We start from the raw sequence: 26,311 nt of genomic DNA, 5'->3' as shown, positions 1-26,311 counted from the left end.
TAAATTGCCTCAATTGATGTCTGCTTCAAGACTACAAGTTTGAAATTGGAAAAAAAAATCTGAAAGACATGAGGTTACCAAAACCTCCTGTAGCCTGCTCCTCATCTCCGCTGGAGCTCCATCCTACATTAGCCACTACTAGCATAACATGGGAGACTCTCGACGGACAACAACGAACTTCAAGGAGAGGATCACGTGACCGACGGAGACAGTCGAAGGCGTTAGTAGGCTAGTTTTCGATAGCCTTGTTAGCTTGTCCAGTTGTAACACGAGGTAAAAAGTGAAGAAGAACAAAACAACTGTTGCTGGAAAATGTGTAAAACTACAGCTAATCTGCAGTAAAGTTGGTTAATAAACCTGTTTAGTTTGGACAAACTGTGATTGGAACAATGCAAAACATTTACAAATGTTTAAATGATAAGAAACAAACTAAACATTTGTAGTAGCCAACCTCCATCCAAAATATTGTGAATATTAATGCAAACATGACGTCAAATTTATCAGATTTTGAAAAGCACACCTAAGGATCCTTCAGTATTACTTTTAGTTTCTGTATCATTGTTCTATTAACAGAGTTTCCCCTCAAATTGAATCTGTCGCCCAGCAAAAGACTTTCACCGTGTCTGATCAGATAAATATCAGATATTAAAGAGGACACAGTTCAATGCCAGTTTAGGAAAAACAAACTTAATTTTTAACAATAAATTCCTACAAAAATGTGTCCCTTGTAATGTTTTTAATTAAAAACTCATCAGATCAACATCAGCAATGGTCTTTAAGATAACGTATCGGCTCGCACAGTGTTCAGTTGGGAGTAAACATGCTAGTAGATTAGCTCGCTAGCAGAAATGCTAGCTTGGCTACCCGGGTCGCTAACGAGATCCTCTCCTTGCAAGTCATAGTATTTGTTGAGTGTCTCTCAGCATAATCTGTACAGTTGAGTGAATGGAGTCAAGTTGCAATGTGGGAAACGTAGGTGCCAGGTTTTGACAAGGAAGAAGAATGTGTGGAATAAAAAAGACGATATCTCTGTGGCTACAGTGGCTTTTTAAATTAAAGTTTAAGTCTGGAACACAACATCTCCTGATCTGCTTCACCAGGACTGTGTGAGTGTAGTTTGTTTACTTAAATTTTTGCAAAATTCAGAGGCAAAAACACAGTTTGTTTGTCTGCAGCAGGGAGGTCGTGTACCTGTTGTACAGCAGGATGTCCGGCCTCCAGATCTGGCTGTCGGGGAATCTGACGTTGGTCACACCTGGATAATCCGACATGTTCCACTGCAGGTAGAAATCTGTCCAGTACTACACACACACACACACACATACACACACACACACACACACACACACACACACACAACCGTTGGATATACTGAGGCTGCATCCACAGAGTTCATTTTTTAAAAAGACAAAACATTTTCTTCTTTTGACTTCTCGTCCACATAGAAATCTCGTCTTCAGTCACCTAAAAACACGGTTTTGAAAATGCCATCTGCTCTTGACTGTGTTACCAGTGAAAATGAAACTTATTGAAAACATCACAGCCTCAACTTGTGTTTTTCTGTGCATGCTAATAACAAAAACTAGTTACTGAATTACTAAAACATTTAATTCTGTTGCAGTGGATTTTCTAAACGATGGAAGCTACATCCATGTAGACACAAACATGTGTTCTGTTGTCACAGCTGTATGGAAAATTAAGCAAAAGTCCAACAACTAAAAAGGTCTGACAAATGTACAAAAAACACAATATCCACTTAATATATTGTCAAAGCTTCATCAATCAAACTTCTGAAAATAATTAAGTGATGATTGATTAAAATCTTCTAATAATTTCCCTCATTTATTGACTTGAGATTTTCTCATTCAGATCTTATTCCCATCACATCCTAAAGGCAGCAGTGGAAAGTAACTAATTTACTGAACTTCAGTATAGTTTTGAGGTACTTTTACTTTACTTGAGTATTTCCATTTTATGCTACTTTATACTTCTACGCTTTTATTTTGTGCTCCACTACATTTATTTCACCATTATACTTACTAGTCATTTTTATATCAATGTTTTACATGTAAAACAGATGATGTATTCTATATTTTTTATATTTATGATTAATATAGGTCACTTTGTAGAGATCTGTTTTCATCTTTACATTAAAGGGTCTTTTTCTGTTGATCAGTGTCAAAAAATCCTCATTAAATCCTCTTTGAATCAATGTTTTAAGACAATAAAACATGACAAATTCCAAGAATGGTGAATACTTTTTACAAGCACTATAGACTATATCTGTATATATACTGTACATAATAAATATAACTCTGAGTTACTATATTTGGGAGGATGTCAACTTCTTTTTCTCTTACCATAATAAATATAACACTGAGTTATATTTATTATAAACATATCACAAAAAGTAAGGAAATTTATGTTTGGTAGATTATTTCTTTGTTGTAACAATGCTTCTTGGCAATAAATCTTATACCGTTGGATAGCCTGTTTATTTCCCTTTTTAAATGGTGCCACATTTGTAAGGAACATGCATTTGTGGGATGAGCAGCAGAGCTGAGTATGCGGGTTGCACCCATGAAAAATATGCTAAATCTTCTCTGCCAATGCCAAACAGCTTATTCTGCCGTTGACTCTTGTTTGGTGTTTGGCCAGGCTGTTGTGGCTGTGTATGGTTCTTCCACATGCTACTGAGCCTCCTGTTTGTTAAATGAATAAATTGTTAAATTTCCAATATGTCTTGTTTCTTCAAACTTCAATCATCCAATCCACCAAACACCAAACAAGAGTCAGCGGCAGAATAAGCTGTTTGGCATTGGCAGAGAAGATTTGGCAAATTTTTCATGGGTGCAACCCACATACATGCATGTTCCTTACAAATGTGGCATCATTTAAAAAAGGAAATAAACAGGCTTTCCAACGGTATAATATTTATTGCCAAGAAGCATTGTTACAACAAGGAAATAATCTACCAAACACAAATTTCCTGACTTTTTGTGCTATGTTTATACACTGGGCAGCAGACACACACACATGTAAAACATGTACATTTTGCATAATGAGTACTTCTATTTTCAATACTTTAAGTACATTTTGCAACTAATGCTTTTATACATTTACTTAACTAATATCTAAATGCAGGCCTTTTACATGTAATGGAGCATTTTTATGCTGTGGTATTGCTACTTTTATTTAAGTAAAAGACCTCAATAATTCTTCCACCACTGCCGAAAGGTGTCATTTCTTAGGGCGTTTGAAATAAGGCGTCATATCAGGATTGTCTTCTGTACAATATGGCTTATATTTAGGGAAACATACACAAAGAAATGATAAAGACAGAAATGAGATCTCCATAAACAATGCAAGGACAGTAAAATGTTCCAGAAGTGATGACTTGAGTATCTCACGTCTGAAAGCAGCTGATAAGCAGCAGCTCGTCTGTGTTTGACCTCCGTTTTTCATTTGGTGAACTCCAGATAACACTGATGATTCTAACGTAACTTGCCTTTGTTAGCTTAGTTTGTTTTTTTAGGAAGCAGTGAGACACTGAGTGTTGCCAAGAAACATCAGCACTGTGTTGATGTCTGATTTGCATACACAGCTCTTCTGGCCGGCTCGGGCCTCATTACATTTCAGAGCCTCTCTGTGCTCTGGTCTGTGTTGATGGTTTGAGGCCACGTTGGCTGAAGGTCACATACATCGTTCTCTGTCTTGTTTACTTCCTGTCACTGAGCTGAAATGTTTCTCCCAGAGGAATCTGTTGAAAGCTGTTGCAGAGGCTGCAGAGATGCCAGATAAATAAATAAATAACAAGACAAGACTCTAAAGTTTGTGTCCAAAAAAGCCAAACTAAGAGTGGGATGACTTCTGGAGTACAAACTTCAAAGAAATGTTCAAAATGTATTTGATCTTTCAGGCCCCCAAAAATGTACAAAATATTTTTAAAAATAAGTCAAAATGAAGTGGCAAAAATTGAGTTTTTAAATTGCACCATGGTAGTGTCACTTTCCCCTTTCTCACCATGAAGCAGTGAGTCTGTTTACATGCAGACTAAAAAAGTCAGTTTTCACCAAATTAAAGCAATATCTTCACTTCCACTGAAAGTGTCACATTAAAGCAACTTTGGATGTCAAAGTTAAGAAGTTGCAGTAAACCGAATGTTGCATTTATGAAGAGCAGGGTTTTTTTTCTGCAGTGTTAGACTTTTGAAGACTTTTTTAATCCAACACAGAATCTAATTTAATACCTGTTTCATGGTCAAACCATGATGGAAAACCAGTGGAGGTAAAAAGGCCGACAATTGTTTATTAAAGGACGTGTTCACAATGTTTTTCTTGCTGTAATCATTCCTCCTGTTCATACTGACCGTTAGAAGATCCCTTCATAATGCACTTACAATGTAAATCAAGTAGATGTCTTTCAACGTTACAGTCTTTTTAGTGCCAAAGTTCCTCTTTTTGTTACTATACTTCCACCTGCAGCTCAACAGGGAAACACAAAGAGGGAATTTGATGCTAAAAAGACTGTAAATGTGTCAGATATCCACTTGATATGACTAACTCAGACTGCTGAAGCCTCATATAAGCTTCACATCAACTTTTAAATGACTGTGTGGACACACTGTGGATTTTGGCCTCCATCACTTCCATTGAAAGCACATTTGAAGGATCTTTTAATATCCAGTATGAACAGGAGGAATGATTACAGCGAGGAAAACCTCTTTCGATGTTCATATGGACACCTGACTGTTGTTTTAAGACACACTTGAACTTATCCTTTAATGTATATGACACCACATTTTTGCCAGTACTTATTTCACAAGAATTCCTCGTCATCTAATTAATAAATTAACATGACGTGGACCCAGATAAGTGGCAGAAAGATTATGTATTTAATTATCTTAAAATGGTTTAAATAATGAATGAGCTTCCTGCTACTGTAGCTGCAGTAGTGACAGTGTTCGCCGCAGGTCTGATGCTGCTGAATGAAACGCCACAAAAAAAAAAGGATTAAACATCTTCCTGCAGCACAAACCACCGTCTCACTTGTAGCTTATAGATGTAGAACATCTCCCGACAGCCGCAAACACATTATGTACTAATAACATTACTGTCAGCAAATATTCAAGAGCTTTGTTAATTAAATTAAAGAATTTTTAAGATTTTAATTAAAATAACCTGCAGATACCCTGAGAAACTACACAATTTAACTGCAACTGTTGATGACTGTGGTGCTATTGATCAGTAATCAGAGTATCTGTGTGCATGAAAATGTGCTCATCAATTCAGGAAACAACAGCGTCTCGTGTTCTCTAATTACCAGTTATTACCATGTAATTATCAGACATTTAAATGTAACTTTACATTACAACTCAACGCCAGCATTTCCTGTGAAATTACCTGAATGTTCTCAGTCTCACTCTTTTTTGGTACATTTGTTTCGTAAGTTTAATATTATTTTTATTTATTATTATTGATTTCAGGGCCACAACTAATCAAATGACTTATTTTGTCATTAAATTGCATCAATGCACAAATACACAGACATCCAGAGTTAACCATACGAGCTGATGAAACTGCCGAGACCTCAAAGAACATCAAAAAGCAAGATGAGAAACTGTTTCATATCCAGTATTTACATGTATTTTTAATGCGCAGGTGAGGATGTCTGTGTTGCCTTCTCTCATGTCGAGAAAAGGTTCAAAGGCTCAAAGAGTCAGAACAGGACGAGACCAAAAGAAACCTGCACGCTATAAAAGATAGAAAAGAAAGAAAAACATATTTTACTTACAGTTACAAAAGGATTCAATAAGGAGGAAAAATGTACAAACAAAATCTTTAAGTCAAGACGTCCCAGTGCTGCATTAACTGGTAGGATTGCAGCATATTTAGATAAAACATTTCATATATTTGGGGTTTAGTCAGTCGTACGTTCATGTTTGGTGTGATACTGGTGCTGCACCCTGACAGATTTAATGGTTATTTTTGGGTTTGTGAGCTCACTTTAATTCTTCCTTTTTGAAAAGATTAAACGTGTAAAGATCCACAGTCGGCCCAAAGAGACACAATAACAAGAAACCAACACCATACAGAGGATTTAGTTTTATTAGACGCTGACTAGGAGCCGTAGGTGTCCGTTTCTGAGCGTCATACTGCAAAGTGACTGCAGAGCTCGCGACAGTCGTCTTTAGGTTCTGACCACTCAGTGATTTCATAGAGTACAGTGATATAAAAGTGTATAATTTTACATAAATGGGTCTAACGAGCGCACAATAAATGTCAAACAGAAGCCGCTGCGACCAGTATGACTAACACATGCTGTTCATTTAGAGCTGAAAAACAAGTTCCCCTTTGGTACCGATACATCCTAATTTAAAGGGGACATATTCTGCACATTTCTAGGTCCATATTTTTTATTCTGGGGCTCTACTGAAGTGTCTTTGCACGACTTACATCCCTTATTTATATTCCTTATTGATCTTATACTGGCCCTTCATGCAGCCCCTCAGTTCAGCTCAGAATCAGACCCGAAATATGAGAGTAGACAATGTGAACAACCTCAGCAACAAAGATTACAGAACGGACAGACGACATGTGACGATGAGCTGATGTTTTCTCGTCAGGAAAGTTAAAAAAAAAATTGGAAACGAAATGTGAAACCTGGGTTTTGTCTTACAGGGAGTGTTTTTACATACGTTCACCTCAAGTTTTGGAACGTTGACCATGTTTAACATCTGACATTTTAGCAGGATATGAATGATAGAAAATCATAAAAAGTAGAATATGATCCCTTTAGTTATCGACAATGTCCTCCCAAGAAAAACCACAGGTTCAGCAGCATTTATTTACGTTCAAGTCTAGCAGCTGTTGTAATTATGACGGGAGCAAAGGAGGAAATCAGGTGACGTTATTATAGAGTGATAAAGTCCACGTAGGGAGGAGGTGGATGGATGAATCAACAAAACATCGCTGTTCACTTCCTGTTTCCAACCGCAAGTCAACACTGTTTCTTTTAAAACCACATCATCCCCTAACCTTAACCACGCTGTTATTATTGCAACCATGATGACAAAGGTCTTCTAAACTTAAGGAAGAAGTAATTTTAACCCAAACCATCATCCTTATTATCATATAAAACATATTTATTTTCCAACAGTGATGTTGGAGGCACAGACAGACGTCGTCCTGCTGACCTGCTGTCAGATCAGAAAACGCTTCTATGTGTGGATTTCATGGACCACACACAGATTTTGTTGTTTAATTGGGACGACTTGTTTTCCCGTGATATTTTCTTCTTGATAATCTAATTTTTTGGCTCTGGGAGAGTAATGCTGTTCAGTCCAGACTGACATATCTTAACAACTATTAGAAGGTTTTCATTGAACTCCTCAGGATGGATTGTGATAACTTTCCTGACTTTTCATTTAGCGCTATTATCAGGGCAAAATATTCTGGTTTATGACCAAATAGCTGCTAAACTAATGATACTCTGATCAGCCTCAGACATATTTTAGTGCCAAGTAGCACATATTAGCATAACACACTAAACTAAGACAGTGAACATAGTAAACATTATACCTGCTAAACATTAGCATATTAGCATGGTTGTTGTGAGCATGTTGTAGCATGTAGCTCAAAGAATGTTTATAGTGGTTTGTAGTCTTTTGTTCATGATGTTCAGGAAGTCATGACACTGTTCTACAGATGACTTTATTAAGTCTTTTATTAACTATTAAAATATGTCCTTCCTTTGCTTTTTCTTCCACTGGTCATCTGTCTCATTTGATAATTGTGCATTTTAAGTATTAATATATACGTGTTCTGTGCTTTGTGATATGTGTCTGGCTTCTAACAGCATGAGAATAAAAGGAATACTCAATAAAATCATTGAAACACTGTAAAAACAAGCTCATCATGAGACCCTGAGGGGAGAAATCTGCTCCAAAATGTCGATACCGAGTCTGTTTTTATCCGCCGAGCGAGTCAAAGTTTTCTAGTTAGCCAGGAGAAAAAAACTTCCAAAAGCCGCAGAAAGACTCTGACATTAAAAAAACCCACACAGCTCCCTGCGCAGAAATGTTTCCTCTCGCTTACAGACATTCATCCCCTCCACCAAAAAACACAAAGACTCCAGCAGCAGCAGCAGCGGAGGAGGAGGAGGAGGAGGAGGAGGAGGAGGAGAGATGCCAACGCCAAATTAAATTAAGCTAAAAGACTAGTTGGTCCTGGGAGGATGATGCTGCGGAGAGGAAATGCCGAGTCTCCGGGGAGGAACCAACCTTTCCATCCGAGAGGAGCAGATTAGTCCGGATTAGTGCATCACCACTTTACAAACACACATTCCGCAGGACCTGATATGAAACCTAATTAAATTTGGACAGCTGCATGAAATGGGTTTAAGAAGCTCTCCTAATGAATTCCTACGCTCACCATCAGCTCTGACATTCACACCAGAGTCGGTTCTGGCCGACAAAAGGCAGAAAAAAAAGGAGTGAGATGAAGTTCAAGAGAAAAAGAGACGCAGCAGCAGGAGTCGATGTCAGAAAGGTGTAAAGCATCAAAGTGCAGGATGTGTCAGGTTTTCAACCCTGACAGCAAACTGAACAGTAGATGAAGTATTTGTGGAAACAGAGAGAGAGTAGTTGGCGCTCTGATCGAGTTTTTCTCCATCACAGCAAACTTATTTGGGTCAAATACCAGAGCTGGAGTTGTACGATTCCTCCAGAGTCTCTCTGGGAGCTGAAGGAAGGATGGGATGATGTGGCTGCAGGCTTCCATTCATTATCAATGTTTACTTGGTTTCTTCCCCCCCCCGAGAGTCTGTTTAGACACTGTCCCCAGCGGCTTGCCCGGCACAAATAGACCCATCTGTAACCAATAGGGGCAGCTCAGGTTGAATTTTCTGTGATGTAACTGTGGTCCAAGAGAGCAGCGTGACAGCAGAGAGGCTGCAAAGGTTGTATCACGAAAATGTGCTGATTGTTCAGGTCTTCAGGCTGCTACAACTTGGGTATTTCTTCCATTACAACAGACATTCAGTGGGGGAAAGTAACTAAGTACATTAACTTAAGTACAATTTTGAGGTACTTCACTTGAAAATTTGTATTTGATGCTACTTTATACTTCCACTCCACTACATTTCAGAGGGAAATATTGTACTTTCTACTCCACTACATTTATTTGACAGCTTTAGTTACTTTTCAGATGAAGATTTGACACAATGGATAATATAACAAGCTTTTCAAATACAACACATTGTTAAAGATGAAACCAGTGGTTTCCAACCTTTTTGGCTTTTGACGTCTTACAAAAAGCAGTGTGTAGTCGGGGTCACATTTCACATGTCTATGAGTTGTTAACAGCTCCACCAAATAGTGATTTTTCCCTCTAAACTTCTCACATGCTTTCATTTCAATAAATGTTCAAATGATCCAATATTTCAGCAAAAATCAAAGATTAGAGAAAAAGTCCAAAAAACTGAAAACAGATTTGTGTATCAGAACTTTGTTTTTTCTTCTTTCCTCTCCCATTAATCATCTCACGACCCCTCAGATTTATCTGCTGACCCTTTGGAGGGGCCCGACCCCTAGGTTGGGAACCAGTGGACTAAACTAGCTAACTGTATATAAAGTAGTGTAAACTAGCTCCACCTCCAGCAGCTACAACAGTAACATGCTGCTCTAACACTGATGCTTCACTATTAATAATCTAATGATGTCATATATAATAATATATCAGTCAGAGGGACCAAACCACTACTTTTACTGCAATACTTTAACTACATCAAGCTCATAATACTTATGTACTTTTACTGTAGAAGGATTTGTCATGCAGGACTTTTACTTGTAATGGAGTATTTTTACATTACTGTATTTGTACTTTTATTTAAGTAAAGGATCTGAATACTTCTTCCAACACTGTAAATAACAGTTTTAGGAACACAAAGTTCTTCTAGTTCTTCTCCTGAAACCTCTGACAATATTGGAAAACAATGCTTTTGGGGATGACAACCTGTTCAAGATGTTCCTGACATGGTTTGCAGATAAAATACTTTTAGCTCAGATAACAGGTCAATAGGTAAAAAAAAAAAGTTAAGACAAAGAATCTTCTACTTCTGAAAACAGACATGTGAATCAAGGAGAGAAATGTTTTTTATGAGGGAGTAAAGAAGTCCACTGATGAAGGACAACACTCACCAGCTGTAGCCAGATGTTGGTGGTCAGCACCTGGTTCTTCTCATCCTACAAACAGAAGAACAGAACAATCAGTGTCTGCTCTGTATGCAGATGAACCAACGATCCTCTGAGTCACTGCAATCACGGCTGAAAGTCTGTCCACTCTCTACTGTCTCTTTCATCCATTTGAATTAATCTTAAACATGGTGGCGTGCCAGCAGAGGGGATATGAATATGAATAACGTCAGTTTGATGAATGTCCGGCCTGTTAATTCATTCTCAGGTAGTCGGGCGTACAGAGAGGATTCAAGGATGGGGGGATGTAAACAAGCTGCATAAGGGGGCAGATTCTTTTCAAGGTAAGGACGTTAAAGGTAAACGTTACAATGGTGTAATAAACGACTGACCTTCAGTTAGCTCTGAAATGAACTGAGCTACTAACAAGTATAGTGAGTGCATAGAAAGCCTCATATATCTTATTCCTACAGTACCAGTCAAAAATTTGGACACACCTTTCCATTCCCTTGAAAGAGGAAGTGTGTCCAAACTTTTGACTGGTACTGTATGTGTTATAGAGCTCCATTAATGTCCAAAAACATGCATGAATCCACTGAAATAGTCTCCTAAAAATGCACCACTACCTCCTGTTTGAGTGACATTTGCTAAAAACAGTGGCCAGCTAGGCTACTGGTGGGAATTATTTTTGTATGAAGTTCATTTGCATTCCCTCGCTCTCCTCTTGATCCTGTACAGTTAGTGTGTCGGGCCGGTCACTGCCAGTTAAGGGTAACGCTCTGCAGATACTAAAGAAAGGAGATAACATCTGTCGCTATGCAGTTCATCATTTATTAGTCCTTTGGTCCGAGTACAGGACAGCTGCAGCAACCCTGTCTCTTAGAAATGATGTTCATATAAAAGTTGCAGCAGCAAAAATGTTTTGCTGGAGATGCAATTGATAATATTGTTAATTATTGTATTGCTTGGTTGTTTTTTTTCCCACTAAAATATCTGATCTTGCAGCAAAATATCCGCTAGAATAAACTACAGCAATGATAAAGGTGTTCATGGTTTAATACAGAAAAAAGTCTGCAGTAATGAACATTTAAGGCACCATCTTCCACTAACCAAAGTGCTTTTTGTTGCCTAAACATGAACACATGCGGGACTCAGGATGTGAACTCGGGTCTCCTGCATGTTGTACGTCCCTCATCCTCCTCCCTCTGACTTCAGTGTGATATGAAGCATAGTGTAAATTCAGGCAGGAAGACTCTTAATCATTCATTCATTCATAATTTCACTCTTCTCTCTCAGCTCCTCCCGCTTTCACATCAGCTGTTAGTCGCTTCACTTCTAGTTGACAAATCGGATTCCTTCCACGATCCCTAAACAGCCAATCACGGCCTAGCTGTCAAACTTTAAAACCGTTTCCCTCTCTGTTGCTGTCAGCTGTCATTTCAGGCAATAATCACGTCCACCTCCACATCCTCGCCTCTCCATCCCGGACCATCATTCGTCCGCCCAATCTCCAGGAGCCGATACCACACCACCTCAATCCACACCTCTCCATCACCGCCACCAGTGTCTAGACTCCATTGGGGGTTAGGGGTTATCCTATTCATGCATTCATCGCCCCCCCTCCATATTAGGCCACATCACGATGGAGTCTAATCGCCAAAAAGACTTTTACATTCATTATCATGCCATTCAATAAACACCATTCACTACGTAAAACTGAGTCTCTCCTGATTGAAATATAAATGTTCATTCATTCAAAAAAAACTTTACCTGTGTGAACATTATCCAGGCAGCGATTACATTTGTCAACGCAACATAACTGGGAAAACAGTTTAGACACATATGAAGGTCATTTCTAGCAGATGGGGTTGTTGAAGCTGCTTTTCAATCACCACACAGCTGATCTCCATTTAACTAATCATGTGACTTCTAAAACCAACTGTCCACACCAGTAATGATTTAGGGGATGCGTCCTATTAACAGGGACTGAATACTTTGTACATGTTGATTTTTATTTTGACATTAAAGGGTCTTTTATTGTTGATCAGTGTCACAAAATGAAGAATAACGAGTGAATCAGCTATAAAGAGAACAGATGTGCAGCAGGACAGTTCATAAAAAGGAAATGTTGAAGCTCTTGTAGAGTCAATTCTTCATTTATCTGAGTTTAGACTGTTGGTTTTCTCATCTTCACTGTATTTTGGATTGATGATGTTTGTGTGTTTTTTGTTGCAGCAGCTCTCTGCTCTGGACCATGATGGAAACCTGTGCTGATGTAAGATGCTCTCACACTGTGATAAAGTATGTACCTGACTAAAATACAGAAATGATGCAATTAATAATTTTGCAGCACAAGTGTTTAAAGTATGCAGAGATGTTTCATCAATGTCTTGAAGGCAGCAGGAGCCCGAAAATGAAGCTTTTTTTTTTTCCGTGGCTGCAGAAAGAACAGAGCAGCAGCAGCAGCAGCAGCGTTTGAAGGGAGGAAACAGAGTGGAGCTCTTTTCAACCTTAACCTCACACTCACCCTCACCTGGGAGATCGGGGCAGCCAGCCAGAAAGAAAACCTACTCGCCTGGATATAAAACTCACAACAAGCCCTCCAGATTAAAACGACCATATGTTGTTCGACCACGCACTCCAGAGCTACCCATGGGAGCGTTTACTAATCAGGCGCCTCTATCAACAGTAATGTTTGCCACAGGAGACCACTCTTCCTTTCCAACTGCAAGTTACACATTTCCAACCACGAGTTGGGAGAGTTTTTTAAAATAAATGTAACTACAATCATCCCCGAACCTCAACCACGTCATTATTATCGTAACCACGCCAGAGAAGGTCTCTTAAGGAAGAAGTAACTTTAACTCACACCATCTTTTTCTAAAGTGTTTTTGTGCCTAAAGCAAATCAAACCTTAACCACAACGTTGTCCAGCCTGGTCGCCAGAATAAAACAGGGTGAAGTAAAACTCTGCTGTTGTCTTTGACTGACTGGTTTCTCTACTGTACTTTTATTTCCTTTCTTACATCTGTTTACTGCACTGTAACTGTATTTCTAGTCTGTGACTCATCCTGTGTTTATGTCTCTGTTCTTAACTTTTTAATTTCTTTTAAAAGGTTTTCTAATCATTTGCATTTTAATATTTTCGTGGTGTTTTTTTTTTAATGTTTTTGAAGCATTATGTAAAACACTATGAATTGCTGTTGTGTATGAAATGTGCTCTCCTCCTTTCTCACTACTCAGAACAAAATATCTACTTCTCATGTTTGGAGCCAAACCAACAATGAACTGATCTACTAACAAGTATTGTGTTTGTATCCAGAATCTGATATATCTTATTACTCCGTTGTTGTCCAAAAACTATTAGAAATATGTCAATGAGCCACACCGCTGCACTGGGTGACATGTTCCTTCTTTACGAAGAGTTTGGTCATGTTAGTTTGTTTAGTAACGTCTACAAAGACTAATAACAGCGATCATACTTCCAGTCTCTGGAGAGTAGTTCTGTGTAAGGCACAGAGACAAACAGAAACACCACTGAGCATGTGCGGGAACTCAGTTTTGTTTAACAGAGATTGTTGTGCAACATATCATAATCTCTTGACTTGTACTGAAGCTCTTTGAGAAATTTAGACTGTAGTACAAAGTCAAGAGGTTTTGATATGTAGCACAACAAGCTAGCAAAGCTCTGTAAACAGAAACGCGTTCCTGCACATGCTCAGTGGTGAAAAGAATTTTTATCTTCAGTTTCAGAGTTTATATTCACATATGTTTTATAAGCTTTTCTCATAATATATCTATATTGTTTATGTTACCTGCTTAGTTTTGATACTTTAATATGTGGAAATGAATTTGAGTTGAGCATTAAATGAAGTTTGGAGGAAGCTCTCCTGAGCATCTGTAAAAACTCAACCCCCTTTAACAAAGCCTGCAGCTACTAGACTGATGCAGACTTACATAAACCCAACTGCATTTGAGTATAATGCAGGCAGTTGTAGGATTCTGTATGTACTATATGTATCTAAAGGACAGAGAGTCACCTGAGATCAGAAAATAAAATATTCAGAACAGTCAAGAGATCAGATTTCTCCGACATCTAAGAGTCTGAAGAAAAACTGCAGGAGAGAAAAGAAGCCGCTTCGGTGCTCTGCTGAATCTGAATCTGTGTCGTTATCTGATATTATTAATAAGTAATGAAATATGAGGCTGGGGAATGAATAACACTGTGAATGATGAAACTGGAAAATAGATGAAGCCCAGTGCTCCCTGCAGGGCCGGAAAGATTAAGTCTTTTCACAATTGATCAACTGATAAATTGACTATGATGAGACTGAGAAAGCAGTGACACTATCCTACAGAGGACGCACATTAAATCTAATTTTCTTTTACAGATTTTCTTGAAATTAGAATCCTCTCCTGTGGAACCATCTTCCAGATTCGGTCCGGGGGGCAGACACCCTCTCTACGTTTAAGAGTAGGGTTAAAACTTTCCTTTTTGATAAAGCTTATAGTCAGGTCCAGCCAGGTTCGCCTTGGACCGGCCCCTAGTGATGCTGCTATAGGCCTAGACCGCCGGGGGATGCACTGAGCTCCTCTCTCCTCCTCCTCCTTCTCCGTCTGTACACATTCATGTCCCATTAATTCATGTTACTAACTCGGCACCTTCTCTCTCCAGTAGTTTTGTGTTTTCTCGTCTCCTCATGTTGCTTTCTGCAGGTATTTCTGCCTCCAGAGCTGCAGAATCTGGATCTATGATTGCGAGCCACTTACTGCCCCAACGCCCACTGCTACAATTATATTATTATTATTATTATGATTATACATCTCAATGTGGAACTTGCATTGTGCTGTGCTCTCTCTCTCCTTCTCTCTCAGTTCAATTCAAAGGCTTTATTGGCATGAAAGTTACAAGAACAACGTTGCCAAAGAATCAAAAGTACAAAAACAAGCACAAATTGACCAAATATTTAGATAGTACACAAAAACTCTCTCTCTCTCTCTCTCTCTCTCTCCCAAGCGGTCCGGGCAGATGGCGGCCCACCCATATCCCGGTTCTGCTCGAGGTTTCTTCCTGTTAAAAGAGGAGCTTTTCCTTCCTGCTGTCGTCGAGTGTTTACTCATGAGAGGGAATGTTGGGTCTCTGTAAATTAAAAAGAGTGCCGTCTGGACCCGCTCTATGTGAAAAGTGCCCTGAGATAACTTCTGTTATGATTTGGCACTATATAAATAAAATTGGCTTGACTTAAATTAACGCTACGTTTGGATGGAAACACAGCTTTTGGAATAATTAAGTCAATTCAGTCTGATAATTAGGCTACTTTATAAGAAGTTTAATAAACACTGTAGGACTAGAAAGCACTCCCTCGTACCTCCAGTCACACATCCAAAGACCTCGCTGTCACTTAACAGTAACAAGTATTTGTCCTATGATAGGTCACTGTAATCCTTCAACACTGTCATCATAAAAAAAACTAACTTCCATTCACCTGCATTACATTGGGTTGGAGGCAGAAACACAGTTGAACCTTTTGGCCTCAATGAAGAGCATATTTGTCCTCCAATTCATGATATATGGTGTCTTCTTGTTTTTCTGTCCCTGTATCTATTATCCAGTAGGGTTGAATTGTTGTTCCACCTCATCCGATGGCAAATGTACACCTGTTGACTATTTATGTCCTTGTCCACCTTTGATTTTGATGAAGAGACGGTAGAGTTGAAATGTTTTTCTGTTTGCACTATTAAAGGTTACATATCAATCAGTGCGCTCCGGTCTTTTCTCATCTGAAATTTGCTGTCCCTGACTGTCTTTTTGTAGTTTGACTGTATGTCCCTTTAAGAATTACTATTCACTTCTATTCAGAAGGTTCAGGTCTTATTTGACTGAGACTATGTCCACACTAAACCGGCTAAATTCATATCTTTTTCTCTCCGTTCAGACTAAAACTGTGTTTTTCTCCCTCGAAAACAGAGTTTTTCCAAAATGTCCTCCAGAGTGTGTAAATGTGAAAACAGCGGCTCGGCGTTGTAGTTTGTACGAGGAAAAAGTCAGCTGCAGAAAACCAGCGAAGTAGAAACTATATACTATTTCCGTTTCCATGGCAGCTTCCTGACATTTAGTTTATTGTAAGAAGATTACAACAGTTTGAGCAGAGGAAGGTGGTAGACACCTACGTTTACCTCAAAACAGACAATACAGAAAACAACAATCTCATGATGCCGTCCGCCATCGTTGTCGTCATTGTGTTTTTTCTTCTTCCTCTTCCAATGAAACGCCACGCTACCGCCACCATCTGTTTTGTCAGCGATATGACAGCGTTTCTACAAAGCTCCATTTTTTCTCCGAACACACTACAACACCCAGCTGGTGTTTTCACATTTACACTGGAGGCTGGTTTAGAAAAGCTTAGTTTTCATGGGAGAGAAATGATGTTTTAGTCTGGCTGGAGGCCAAAATGGAGAGAAAAAGATGTATTTATGAATGTAGCCGACTCAGTGTAGACATGATCTGATGCTCCACGAACACCTGAAGTCCCTCATTCAGGTTTTATGAGCCTTCTTGTTCCCTACGAGTGACGGTTGGTCCAACCGTCACTGCGAGGGAGGAAATCTCAATCCAAACTCTTCTCCTGTGTGCTCCCTCACTGGCTGAACGAGTTACCAAAACTCCTTACCTAATCTCTTCTCAGAGTACTTACTCGTTTAATAGAACTTTTCTCCATCCTTCTCAGGTTCAAGTAATCTGATAGGTATGTTACTTCATGCACCTGCAGACTTGTGGCTCTTTCACACATTTGGATGCAAAGTATTCAGTCTCTCATGAATCTCTGTGTCATTTACATACGAAGCGCCGACTGGACACCTGTTTCCACACATCATCCTTCTTTTAACAGTCCCGGTAGCTCGTTAAATACACATCGTAGAGAAACCAGAGACCGTGGTGATCAGCTTTTCCTCCATTTTGTTTCAAGTTATTTCACTTTGTGCTTCATTTTCCACAGGAATCAAAACTAACGTGATTGAGCCTTTTTCAACTCTCTCCTGTAGCACAGCTGAGCTATTTTTGAACCTCTCTCACTCAGCAGGATGCTGGGCTGTAAAACCAGGTCTCATTCACAATGAATAGCAGCCGTCGCTGTACCAGCTTTTGAGTCCGTAGGAGTGAACTTGACCAAGTATTCACAGTTTATATTTACAGACGTAATTCAGTTTAGATTCATGAAGTATTAAAAGTTTGATATCCGACCAGCAGCTGCTATCAGCTGGGTCTAACAGTGTGTGTCTGTGTGTGTGTATGTGAGTGTGTGTGTGTGTGTGTGTGTGTGTGTGTGTTGTCACATGCGGTGGCAGTGCAGATGAGACGAGTCGAGCAGCTTTGATTGCCTGCAGTGAGTCAGTGCCCACGCCAAGACTCGAGCACATCAGCGTTTCTGTGTGGGTATGTGTGTTAAATCAGTCAGGTACACACACACACACACACACACACACACACACACACACACACACACACACAAGCGTGCGCACACACAGTATAAACAGTGTGTAGTCAGTCTCTCGTCAGCGCTGTGGACGAGAGACCAAACAAGAAACTCATTGATGGTGACATGTTGCAGCTACAACTCTGACATCTGTAACAGTGGCTTTGTAAGTGTGTGTGTGTGTGTGTGTGTGTGTGTGTGTGTGTGTGTGTGTGTGTGTGTGTGTGTGCGTGCGGTCTCATGCTGTGATTGTATAGATGAAAGTGGTCTCCTGCTGTTAGTACCTGTCAAGAGGCAGAGTGAGTGTTTGTTACAGCAGATGTAAGTTGTGTGTGAGTCATAAATTAACGAGTTGAGTTCATCTAATTGATCCGTCATCACAGTTTGTGTGTGCGTGCAGGTGCGTGTGTGTGTGTGTGCGTGTGTGTGCGTGTGTGTACAACATCTTCTGACTACATGATGGGAAAGTTCATCACTGAAGTCGGTGATGAGTGTGACCCCTGCTGGGGCTGATTAGAGTAACGATCTGATCTGAACTGAGCAGTTTGTTTCACATTTGTGCTTCACTTCAATTCACCGCATGGCCAAAAGTATGTGGACACACAAACATTTCACCCGTATAACATGATTTTCTAAAACTATGGTCACTAAAGGACAGATTCACACTTTTTCAAGTCTCGCTGTAATCATTCCTCCTGTTCATATTGGTGATTAAAAGATCCTTCAAATGTGATTTCAGTGTAAGTGATGGAGGCCAAAATCCACAGTGTGTCCTCACAGACATTTAAAACCTGAACCTGTGAACCTGCCCTTTAATCTGCTGCTAGAACTCTTTCTATCAGTAAAAATATGGCTCTTTATTAACTTCTCCAAATCTTGTTTCTGTTTTTTTTTTTTTTAAAGTAAATCTTGGTTTGAGATTTTATTCAAACTTGTTTCCGGTTTGCTCCAGAAGGCATCAAAGTGCCGGCAGGGAGCCACTTCAAATTATTTTCCTCATCAAATCAAAATTAGATGAAACACTTTCAGGCCCTCAACACAACTCTTAAAGTAAGTTCCCATTTATATTTGGTGATAAGCGTTTAAAGTACATAAACTCATATAAATATCTTGGTTTTTATCTTGATAAATATATAAATATATATCAGTTTATAGAAAAATGGGTCAGCGAGATTTGGAATAAGACAAAATTTATAACATGTTTTAATCCAAAATGAGTTTAGTACTGAAAATTATACTAAATTTAATCTGACTAAAAGGAAAAGATCTCCGTACGCCCGACTGAGAGGTGATATCTAAACCATTACATGTGGAAACAGGATGATGATGGTATTAAATGAACGGGATCGTCTTATGTTAGTTAAATGACGTAGAAAATGAAATACATTTTGTTTTTTATTGACCTTTTTATTATAATGACAGAAAACTAAAAATGATTAGTTCTGTATGGAAGATGTTGAAATTATGAAAACACTTTGAGACGTTTTTGCTTTATGTGAGTATTTGGACAACAGCTGATCATTAGGAAAAAAAAACTTTACATAGGTAGCATTAATATTGTTTGTTTGTTTGTTTTGTGTAAAGCCTGTTTTTCCGATATTACACGCAGCAATGATTTGTTTCTGTTTGGAACGTGAATGTCAGCTGCTGGAAGTTATTTATATGTTGTAATATTACATGTTATCCCATGTGGATCGGTTTAATGATATGACACAAAACTTAAAATTCATACATATAGCCTTTAGATTGATCAGTTGTGTGTGTGAGTGTGTGTGTGTGTGTGTCTGTGTGTGTGTGTGTATTAGTGTGTGTGTGTGTGTTCTCACCACGTCCATGATCTGCAGCAGGCTGAAGCTGAAGTGGACGGTCAGGCTGTGGGAGTCGTTGCTGACCGGTCGCTCCAGCGGGTTGTAGTTCCTCATCAGCTCCTTGTAGAGACGCCGCTGATAAACACCCTGCAGAGAGCCTGAAGACACGAACATCACACACACACGTAACAGCAGCTTTAAATCCAGGCTTCAACTCAGGACGCAAACAATATAAATGTGTCCTTTCAGGATTTACTGGTTGTATATTTGTTGGAAAATCCCAAATTCTGCTTGCTGGCCTGGTGGCTACGTGTGTGTTGCAGGAGGTCAAGGGTCACAAACTGACCAGCATGAATAGATGTAGAGCTAACCAGCCATGAGCAGCTGCTGTCAGACTCTCCGTGTCCGCAGGAGCTTTGACTGTCACTAGAAGCACATTCATGGCCCTTTTGTAAAAGTTTCTGTGTTGTAGCTGAGCGAGCGGCTCTGCTACGAGAAGCTCTCCGGTGTGAGTGTGTCTGTGGGGGAGAGTCAGGACGTAGCCACGGCCCTGCTGTTTATCATTGTTAACGTTACCATCGTCATCCCTGAATATCTTGTAAAGCTCTGAATACAGCACAGTTATTTATCCCATGTGTTGCGTTTACTGCCACAGAAATATTTGGGTTATTTGTACGTAACCGTGGTTCTCTGCCGTCTTCTATCAGGCTTATTAACGCTACCGGCAGCTCTGTGTTAGAGGCACAAACTGAGGCTACAGTCATCAGCGTTGTGATATTTATACTTGGCGGCAGCAACCTCGGAGTCTTGCCTTTTTACATCACAATTAGAGGATCCGGCTGAACTGAGTTTTCAAATCCAAGGAGGCACAAACAGGCTGATTCTGAGCAGGAAAAGCAGTTTTTACACACAATATGTGTACTGTTGGAACATTCACCTGTATTACACCAACATAGACCCTGTTCACTTCAATGATTTTATGTGTAATTACCCTTTAAATTTCCTTCCCTCACAAACCTCAGCTCATGTCCCAGGTTGAACCACGTAGAGTTTACCACCAAGCGAAGCCTTGTCACACCGGGGACTAACACCACATGCTTTGACAGGAGCTTTCTCCACTCTGCTGTAACAACATGGAACAGCCCCCCCCCCCCCACCCCACCCCCGGCAATGCTGTTGTGGGAGACATCACATCAACTAGTGTTCATGCCTTCAAGAGGATACTGAACAAACACCTCCTCAGCACAGCAAGACTGTAATCCTAAAGCTCAAGGACTTTCAGATGTATACAAATCAGCCTCATATATATTCCTGCGTAGCTGCGGATCAGCGATAGGCTCTCTGCGAGTGGTATTCATGAAGCTTGTATCTGTGAAAACATAACCTCTCAGAGAGCACATACCGTTGTTTGTACTGTCAGTGATCTGGGGAGTGAATCCTCTTTGATTGTGGCTCTCATTGAATCTTTCTGGATCAAAGCCACACATGTAAATGGATGCTGTGGGAGAGCAGGTCAGCTTCTTTAATCCTGTTACTCTCTGTCTCTGTCTCACATTCTGTCCGGTAAAACCCTTTTTTTAAACGTACAATACAGAACATTGCTGCCTTCATCAAGCTTTTTCTCACTCAGTAATGACTTTTACAGCTTCAGACATGACAGGACGTTTTACAGAAAGTGTTATATTTGGCAGCTGGTGAACGAGAGTTCAGTTAAAAATGTCATCATGTTCTCTTATGTTCTCTTTTTTAAAACCTATTTAGCTGTTCAAGTCTGAGCGGATTCACTGGAGAGCACAATCCAACAACCTGACCCTGAACATCACCAAGATGAAGGAGATGGTGGTAGACTTCAGGAGACCGCAGGTCAGTAGATACACCCATCTAAAGAGGTTCAGCTTCAGATACCTCAGCATACACATCGCTGAGGACCTCGTCTGGACTCTTCACACCCAGCAAACACTCAAAAAATCCAGACAAAGACTTTACTTCCTCTAAGAGCTGCGGAGATTCAAGGTCTCATCCTCCATCATGAAGACCTTCTACTCTTCGGCTTGTGGAGAGAATCCCGACAGGCAGCATCACCGCCTGGTACGGGACCTCCTCCGTCCCTGCAGGACTCCTGCACCAGGACGGTGATGCTGAGATACCAAAATATCATAAGAGACACTTTATACCCCAACAATAGACTATCACATGGTTAAAATCAAAAGACCAAAGAGGAGTTTCTATCTTCAGGCCCTCTGGATCCTCAGCACTGCTTGTTACTGCCACTGTCATTTTACTTGCTCTTCAAATCTTATTAAAGGAGCAATGATTTCCAAAATGACCACCAGCACACCTATTAGAGGACCTGAATGAAGAGACTGAGACCAGAATGACTCGTTGAAAACAATGATTGACTCAGTGTTTCTAGAGAGAAGTTGAGGCTTTTTGAATGAGAGTCAGTTGGAGCATCTAGCGGCCGTCGGCGGCACTTTAAGGTACTTCAGCCTCAAGGTTTGGTAGCTGCCACTTGGTTGTAACAAGACACTTGACACGCTAAGACGAGATTTAACATTTTCTCGTTATATCGAGGATAAATACTGGTTATAACGAGAAAGGTGTTGAAAATATTAGACTGTATCTGTATCTCATAAAAACAGCAGTGATGCTGCATAAACGTTTGAATGACTTCCTTTTAGGGTGAACATGTGTTGTGATGTGTTTGTCGCTCGGTATAATTTCTACTAAGTGCGGCAGCTCTGAGCTGCGTTACTCAGCCGTACTTGCTGTACTTCTTTTGGGGGAAATAAATGTTCAAAACTTGAGTTTAATCCTTTAACTAGAGATACAGTCGGTAGTTTAAAGAGACAAAGCTGATGAAAAAGACCTCAGTTTAGACTCTTGTGTGAAGTGTCTGTTTGTTGGAGTCTTAGCAGAGGTGATAACACGGCTGACTTTAAGCTTTAGTATTTCAGAGTTTAACATTAAAGTCAGTTCTTGTGTTCAAAGTTGTGTCTTTTGCTTCTTTTTCATCATCATCTGGTTATTAGAGTCTGTGATGGAAAGTAACTGTGTGCATTTACTCAAGTACTTAAATACAAATATTAAGGTACTTTACTGGAGTATTTCCATTTGATGCTACTTTATACTTTCTACTCCACTACGTTTCTTTGACAGCTTTAGTTACTTTTCAGATTAACAGATTTGACATAAAATAACACAATAATAAGCTTATGAATTACAAAACAAGCAGCAGCGAACGCAGCTTGAGGCTGAAGTATCTTAAAGTACGACGGCCACTAGAAGCTCCAACTGACTCTCATTCAAAAAGCTTCATCTTCTCTCTAGAAACACTGAGTCAATCATTGTTTTCAACGAGTCATTCTGGTCTCAGTCACTTCATTCAGGCCTCTAATAAGTGTGCTGGTGGTCATTTTGGTAATTATTGCAGTTTAAAATTGTCTTTAGCTTCTTAAATGAAGTACTGTCTTCATCTTTAATCCTTTGTGTCTTTTTTCTCCAAACATGTTACCTGTCTGACATGAGACAGAACACACAGTGATTTAAAAACACCTCTTTCCTCTTACATCTTCATCTGAATCATCCACGATGTGTCCGAGAGCTGTCGATTCAACTCCGAAGTCGTTTTTGAACACGTTCACTTTGTGCTGTATTGTGCAGGTGTTCCTGTTTTTTTGTCCATGTCATTCAGCAGATCTGAGACATTCAGGGAATCACGTCATCAGTCAAACAGAAACCTTTTCATCTTTAGAAATGCAGCTTCTCAAAGAAAAAGGAATGTTAAATGCAGCTTTGGCATTTTCAAACGTGGTGATTTTAGACTTTTGATTCTAAATGACTTTGACCTGCTGAGGATTTATATGTGGAACTGGACTTCAGTCTGTAAAGTTATTTGTCCCTCACAGGCCAGAGTTTGTGTTGTTGTGTTGGATTAAATTATGTTGTACAAATGTTCAATATTTCATCCACCTGCTGCGATATATTAGAGACACTCAGAAATTTATCTCCATCAAATCTGCATCTTATGACTTTTATTTAGATCTTTTGGGTGGAAATAATGTTTCATTAATAATAATAATTGACCTTTTAACAGTTAACTTTAGTCATTTGTCCTTTTCTTTAATTGATTTTGGTGTATTTTAATGATTTTTTTATAAACAGCCACATGAGATGTTGATTATCTCAGTGAAATATCTGATTCATTCTGTTTGCTGCTCAGTCAGAGAATCAGAGAAATAAAACTAATTAAACCACTGGACTGATTTCACGGGCGAACAGGCAGAGGTGTGAGTGTGTGTGTGTGTGTGTGTGTGTGTGTGTGTGTGTGTATTTCGAGCTTACCGTGAATGAGGCAGCAGAGCGTCAGGACGTGCAGGGTGAAGATCCGAGCGTCCATCCTCAGCAGCAGCCGTGAGATGTAAAACTGACTGGAGTTCCTCCTGAACCGGCGGATAACACCACAGAGAGAGAGAGAGAGGAGGAGGAGGAGGAGGAGGAGGAGGAGGAAGGATCAGTGGAGGATTTGCTCCAAGGGGGGGGGAGAAGGGGATGCTCCTCCCCCCCAAAAACATCCAAAGGAGAAGATTGGGCAGCTGGAGACACTGAGGAGGAGGAGGAGAGAGAGGTGGGAGGGTGTGTGTCCTCTGGATCATCTGATGATTAATCTGATGTTTTTGATTGAAAGGATTTAAAACACAGATAACAGATTTTTCTACTGAAGCCGCCCGACAACTAAACGTGTCTCATTTTTTTAAAATTCACTGGAGAGCTTTAAAGCGAACGTCTGCCAAGGCTGCACAGCCCTCTCTGAATTTATTACTCTAATAATCATAAATGTTTAGAAAGTTTGAGTCTGAAACTGTATTTGCATCAAAATACAACACAGTGACAATCATTTGGTTGAATGAGGCAGACATCCAGACAAAAGACATCCTGGATTTGCATAAAAAATTCAGCTGTTCCTTATTGGTCCAGTTAAAAACATTTTTTTATCTTTAGACGTAGTTGGAACACATTTGTACAAACTAGAACTTTATATACAAAATATCTAAACTTAGCACAAAAAGTCAGGAAATTTGTGTTTGGTAGATTATTTCTTTGTTGTAACAATGCTTCTTGGCAATAAATCTTATACCGTTGGAAAGCCTGTTTATTTCCCTTTTTAAATGGAACCACATTTGTAAGGAACATGCATGTATGTGGGTTGCGCCCATGAAAAATTTGCCATATCTTCTCTGCCAATGCCAAACAGCTTATTCTGCCGTTGACTCTTGTTTGGTGTTTGGTGGATTGGATGATTGAAGTTTGAAGAAACAAGACATATTGGCAATTTAACAATTTACTCATTTAACAAACAGGAGCCTCAGTAGCGTGTGGAAGAACCATACACAGCCACAACAGCCTGGCACCTCCTCATCATGCTGGTCACCAGTCTGGTCACACACTGCTGTGGGATGATGTCCCATTCTTCAACCAGCATTTGTCACACGCCCCAAGCTGATCCCACAAGTGCTCAATGGGGTTGAGGTCAGGACTGCTGGCAGGCTGTTCCATCCTCTCCACCCCCAAAGTCTGGAGGTAGTCTCTGATAAACCCCACAAACCGACAAATGCTGGTTGATTTGATGAACTTTGACCTATGGAGGAAGTTGTCGTAGCTTATTAGCTGTGTTGGACTGGTGACTTTAACTGAACCTCTGTTGAAGTGTTGGTAAAATCCTTTGGTCTACGACATTTCTATTGTTTTAAATGAAGGCACATCATGAATGATCATCGTTTTAGTAGAATTTGAATATTTCTGACTTTTAACTGTTGTTTCAGCTTCAGCTACTACTTTTCAGTGTTTGAAGACCTGCTTTAAATTGAAATAAAGTCACTGAAATGCTGTTTAAACAAAAAATTATATGTAATCCATAGAATTAGACATTTTGTAATGTTTCAATTAAATTCAGCCCGGTTTTAACCCAGATATCCAGACATCTGCAAATCATCAAATCAATGCTTACTGGGTTTTAACTAATAAACACACAATCAAACATCAGGGCTACAAACAGACTGTATCCTCCTCGGTGGACGTAAATATTCCTTGAATTCAGTATTCAACCTTTAAAGGTATTTTCCTCTCAGTGTGAAAGCCTTCATATAAAATCACTGGGGTTGTCATTGTAGGTTTTCTTTAAACCTGCTGAGAATCTTTGTGAATAGTGTTCGTGCAGACAGACCCGAGTTTTCACACTTCAACAGACAAAACTCTCAACCTCAAACAGCCTGAGGTCAGGAAAAAAAAAAACCCCTCCTCAGTCGATCCAAGTGTTAAAACACCTTCAGATGCCATTTACACTTCACTGCTGACTGCATCATCGCCATCAGATCAATAAGAACCGGAGACATGAAGACCTACTGGGGCTAAAAGAGACACAAGTTGTTCAAGTGTGATGACACAAAGCACAAATACTGTGTCCAGCGAACCCAAACACATCTCTGACATGTAAATCTAAGAGTCTCCAGGGAAGCTGTTTGCTTCAGTAAATGTTTTACATGCTGGGAAATATGTTAAAGCAACATTCTCACAAATTTCTGTGTTTAATATTTAAATGGAGAGATCTTCTAAAGCTTGTTTTTAAATCTTTCTAACATGTTTCCTCGGTACAGTCAGTCCGCAGAGAGTCAGGATGAGATGTTATGACTTTTTTTTTCTTTTTTTTTTAGAGTTGGTTGCAGTGATCTAGAAGATCCGTGCATGACGTATAATTCATTTGCAGGTATTCACGTTGTATAATTAAAAACCCCATTTTTCAGGGTATTTCCAGATTTCATTGTCTTAAGAAGTAAAAT

At 39.6% G+C, this 26,311-nt stretch overlaps 1 protein-coding gene and 1 long non-coding RNA gene across 6 annotated transcripts in view; one reads left to right on the top strand and one right to left on the bottom strand.

The window, feature by feature from the left end:
- Window positions 1-23,923, bottom strand: part of LOC121897632 (neuronal acetylcholine receptor subunit alpha-7) — a 55,245-nt gene extending 31,322 nt beyond the window's left edge. The window contains exons 1-4 of one of the 2 annotated variants that reach the window (XM_042412268.1): window positions 23,820-23,923; window positions 19,494-19,633; window positions 10,199-10,243; window positions 1,192-1,301 (exon numbers count right to left, since the gene is read on the bottom strand). In XM_042412268.1, the coding sequence (XP_042268202.1) occupies window positions 1,192-1,301; window positions 10,199-10,243; window positions 19,494-19,633; window positions 23,820-23,874 (350 nt within the window). In that variant the 5' untranslated portion in view covers window positions 23,875-23,923. Of the gene's footprint in view, window positions 1-1,191; window positions 1,302-10,198; window positions 10,244-11,962; window positions 12,073-19,493; window positions 19,634-23,819 lie in introns of those variants that run through there. The other variant, XM_042412269.1, reaches the window with a different exon arrangement.
- Window positions 84-13,031, top strand: LOC121897634. 4 transcript variants are annotated; one of them, XR_006096265.1, is made up of 5 exons: window positions 84-273; window positions 1,176-1,283; window positions 10,461-10,536; window positions 12,428-12,493; window positions 12,636-13,031. It is a non-coding gene; the product is annotated as an uncharacterized LOC121897634 (long non-coding RNA). The 4 variants fall into 4 exon arrangements; XR_006096264.1 differs by lacking the exon at window positions 84-273 and adding an exon at window positions 799-972; XR_006096266.1 differs by lacking the exon at window positions 84-273 and adding an exon at window positions 799-1,106 and having other exon boundaries at window positions 12,431-12,493.
- Window positions 23,924-26,311: the final 2,388 nt, after the last annotated feature.

The sequence above is a fragment of the Thunnus maccoyii genome, chromosome 5 (assembly GCF_910596095.1).
Source record: "Thunnus maccoyii chromosome 5, fThuMac1.1, whole genome shotgun sequence".
Taxonomy (NCBI): Eukaryota; Metazoa; Chordata; class Actinopteri; order Scombriformes; family Scombridae; genus Thunnus; species Thunnus maccoyii.
Note: the sequence above shows the minus strand (reverse complement) of the source record. Positions and strands in the feature narration are given on the sequence as shown.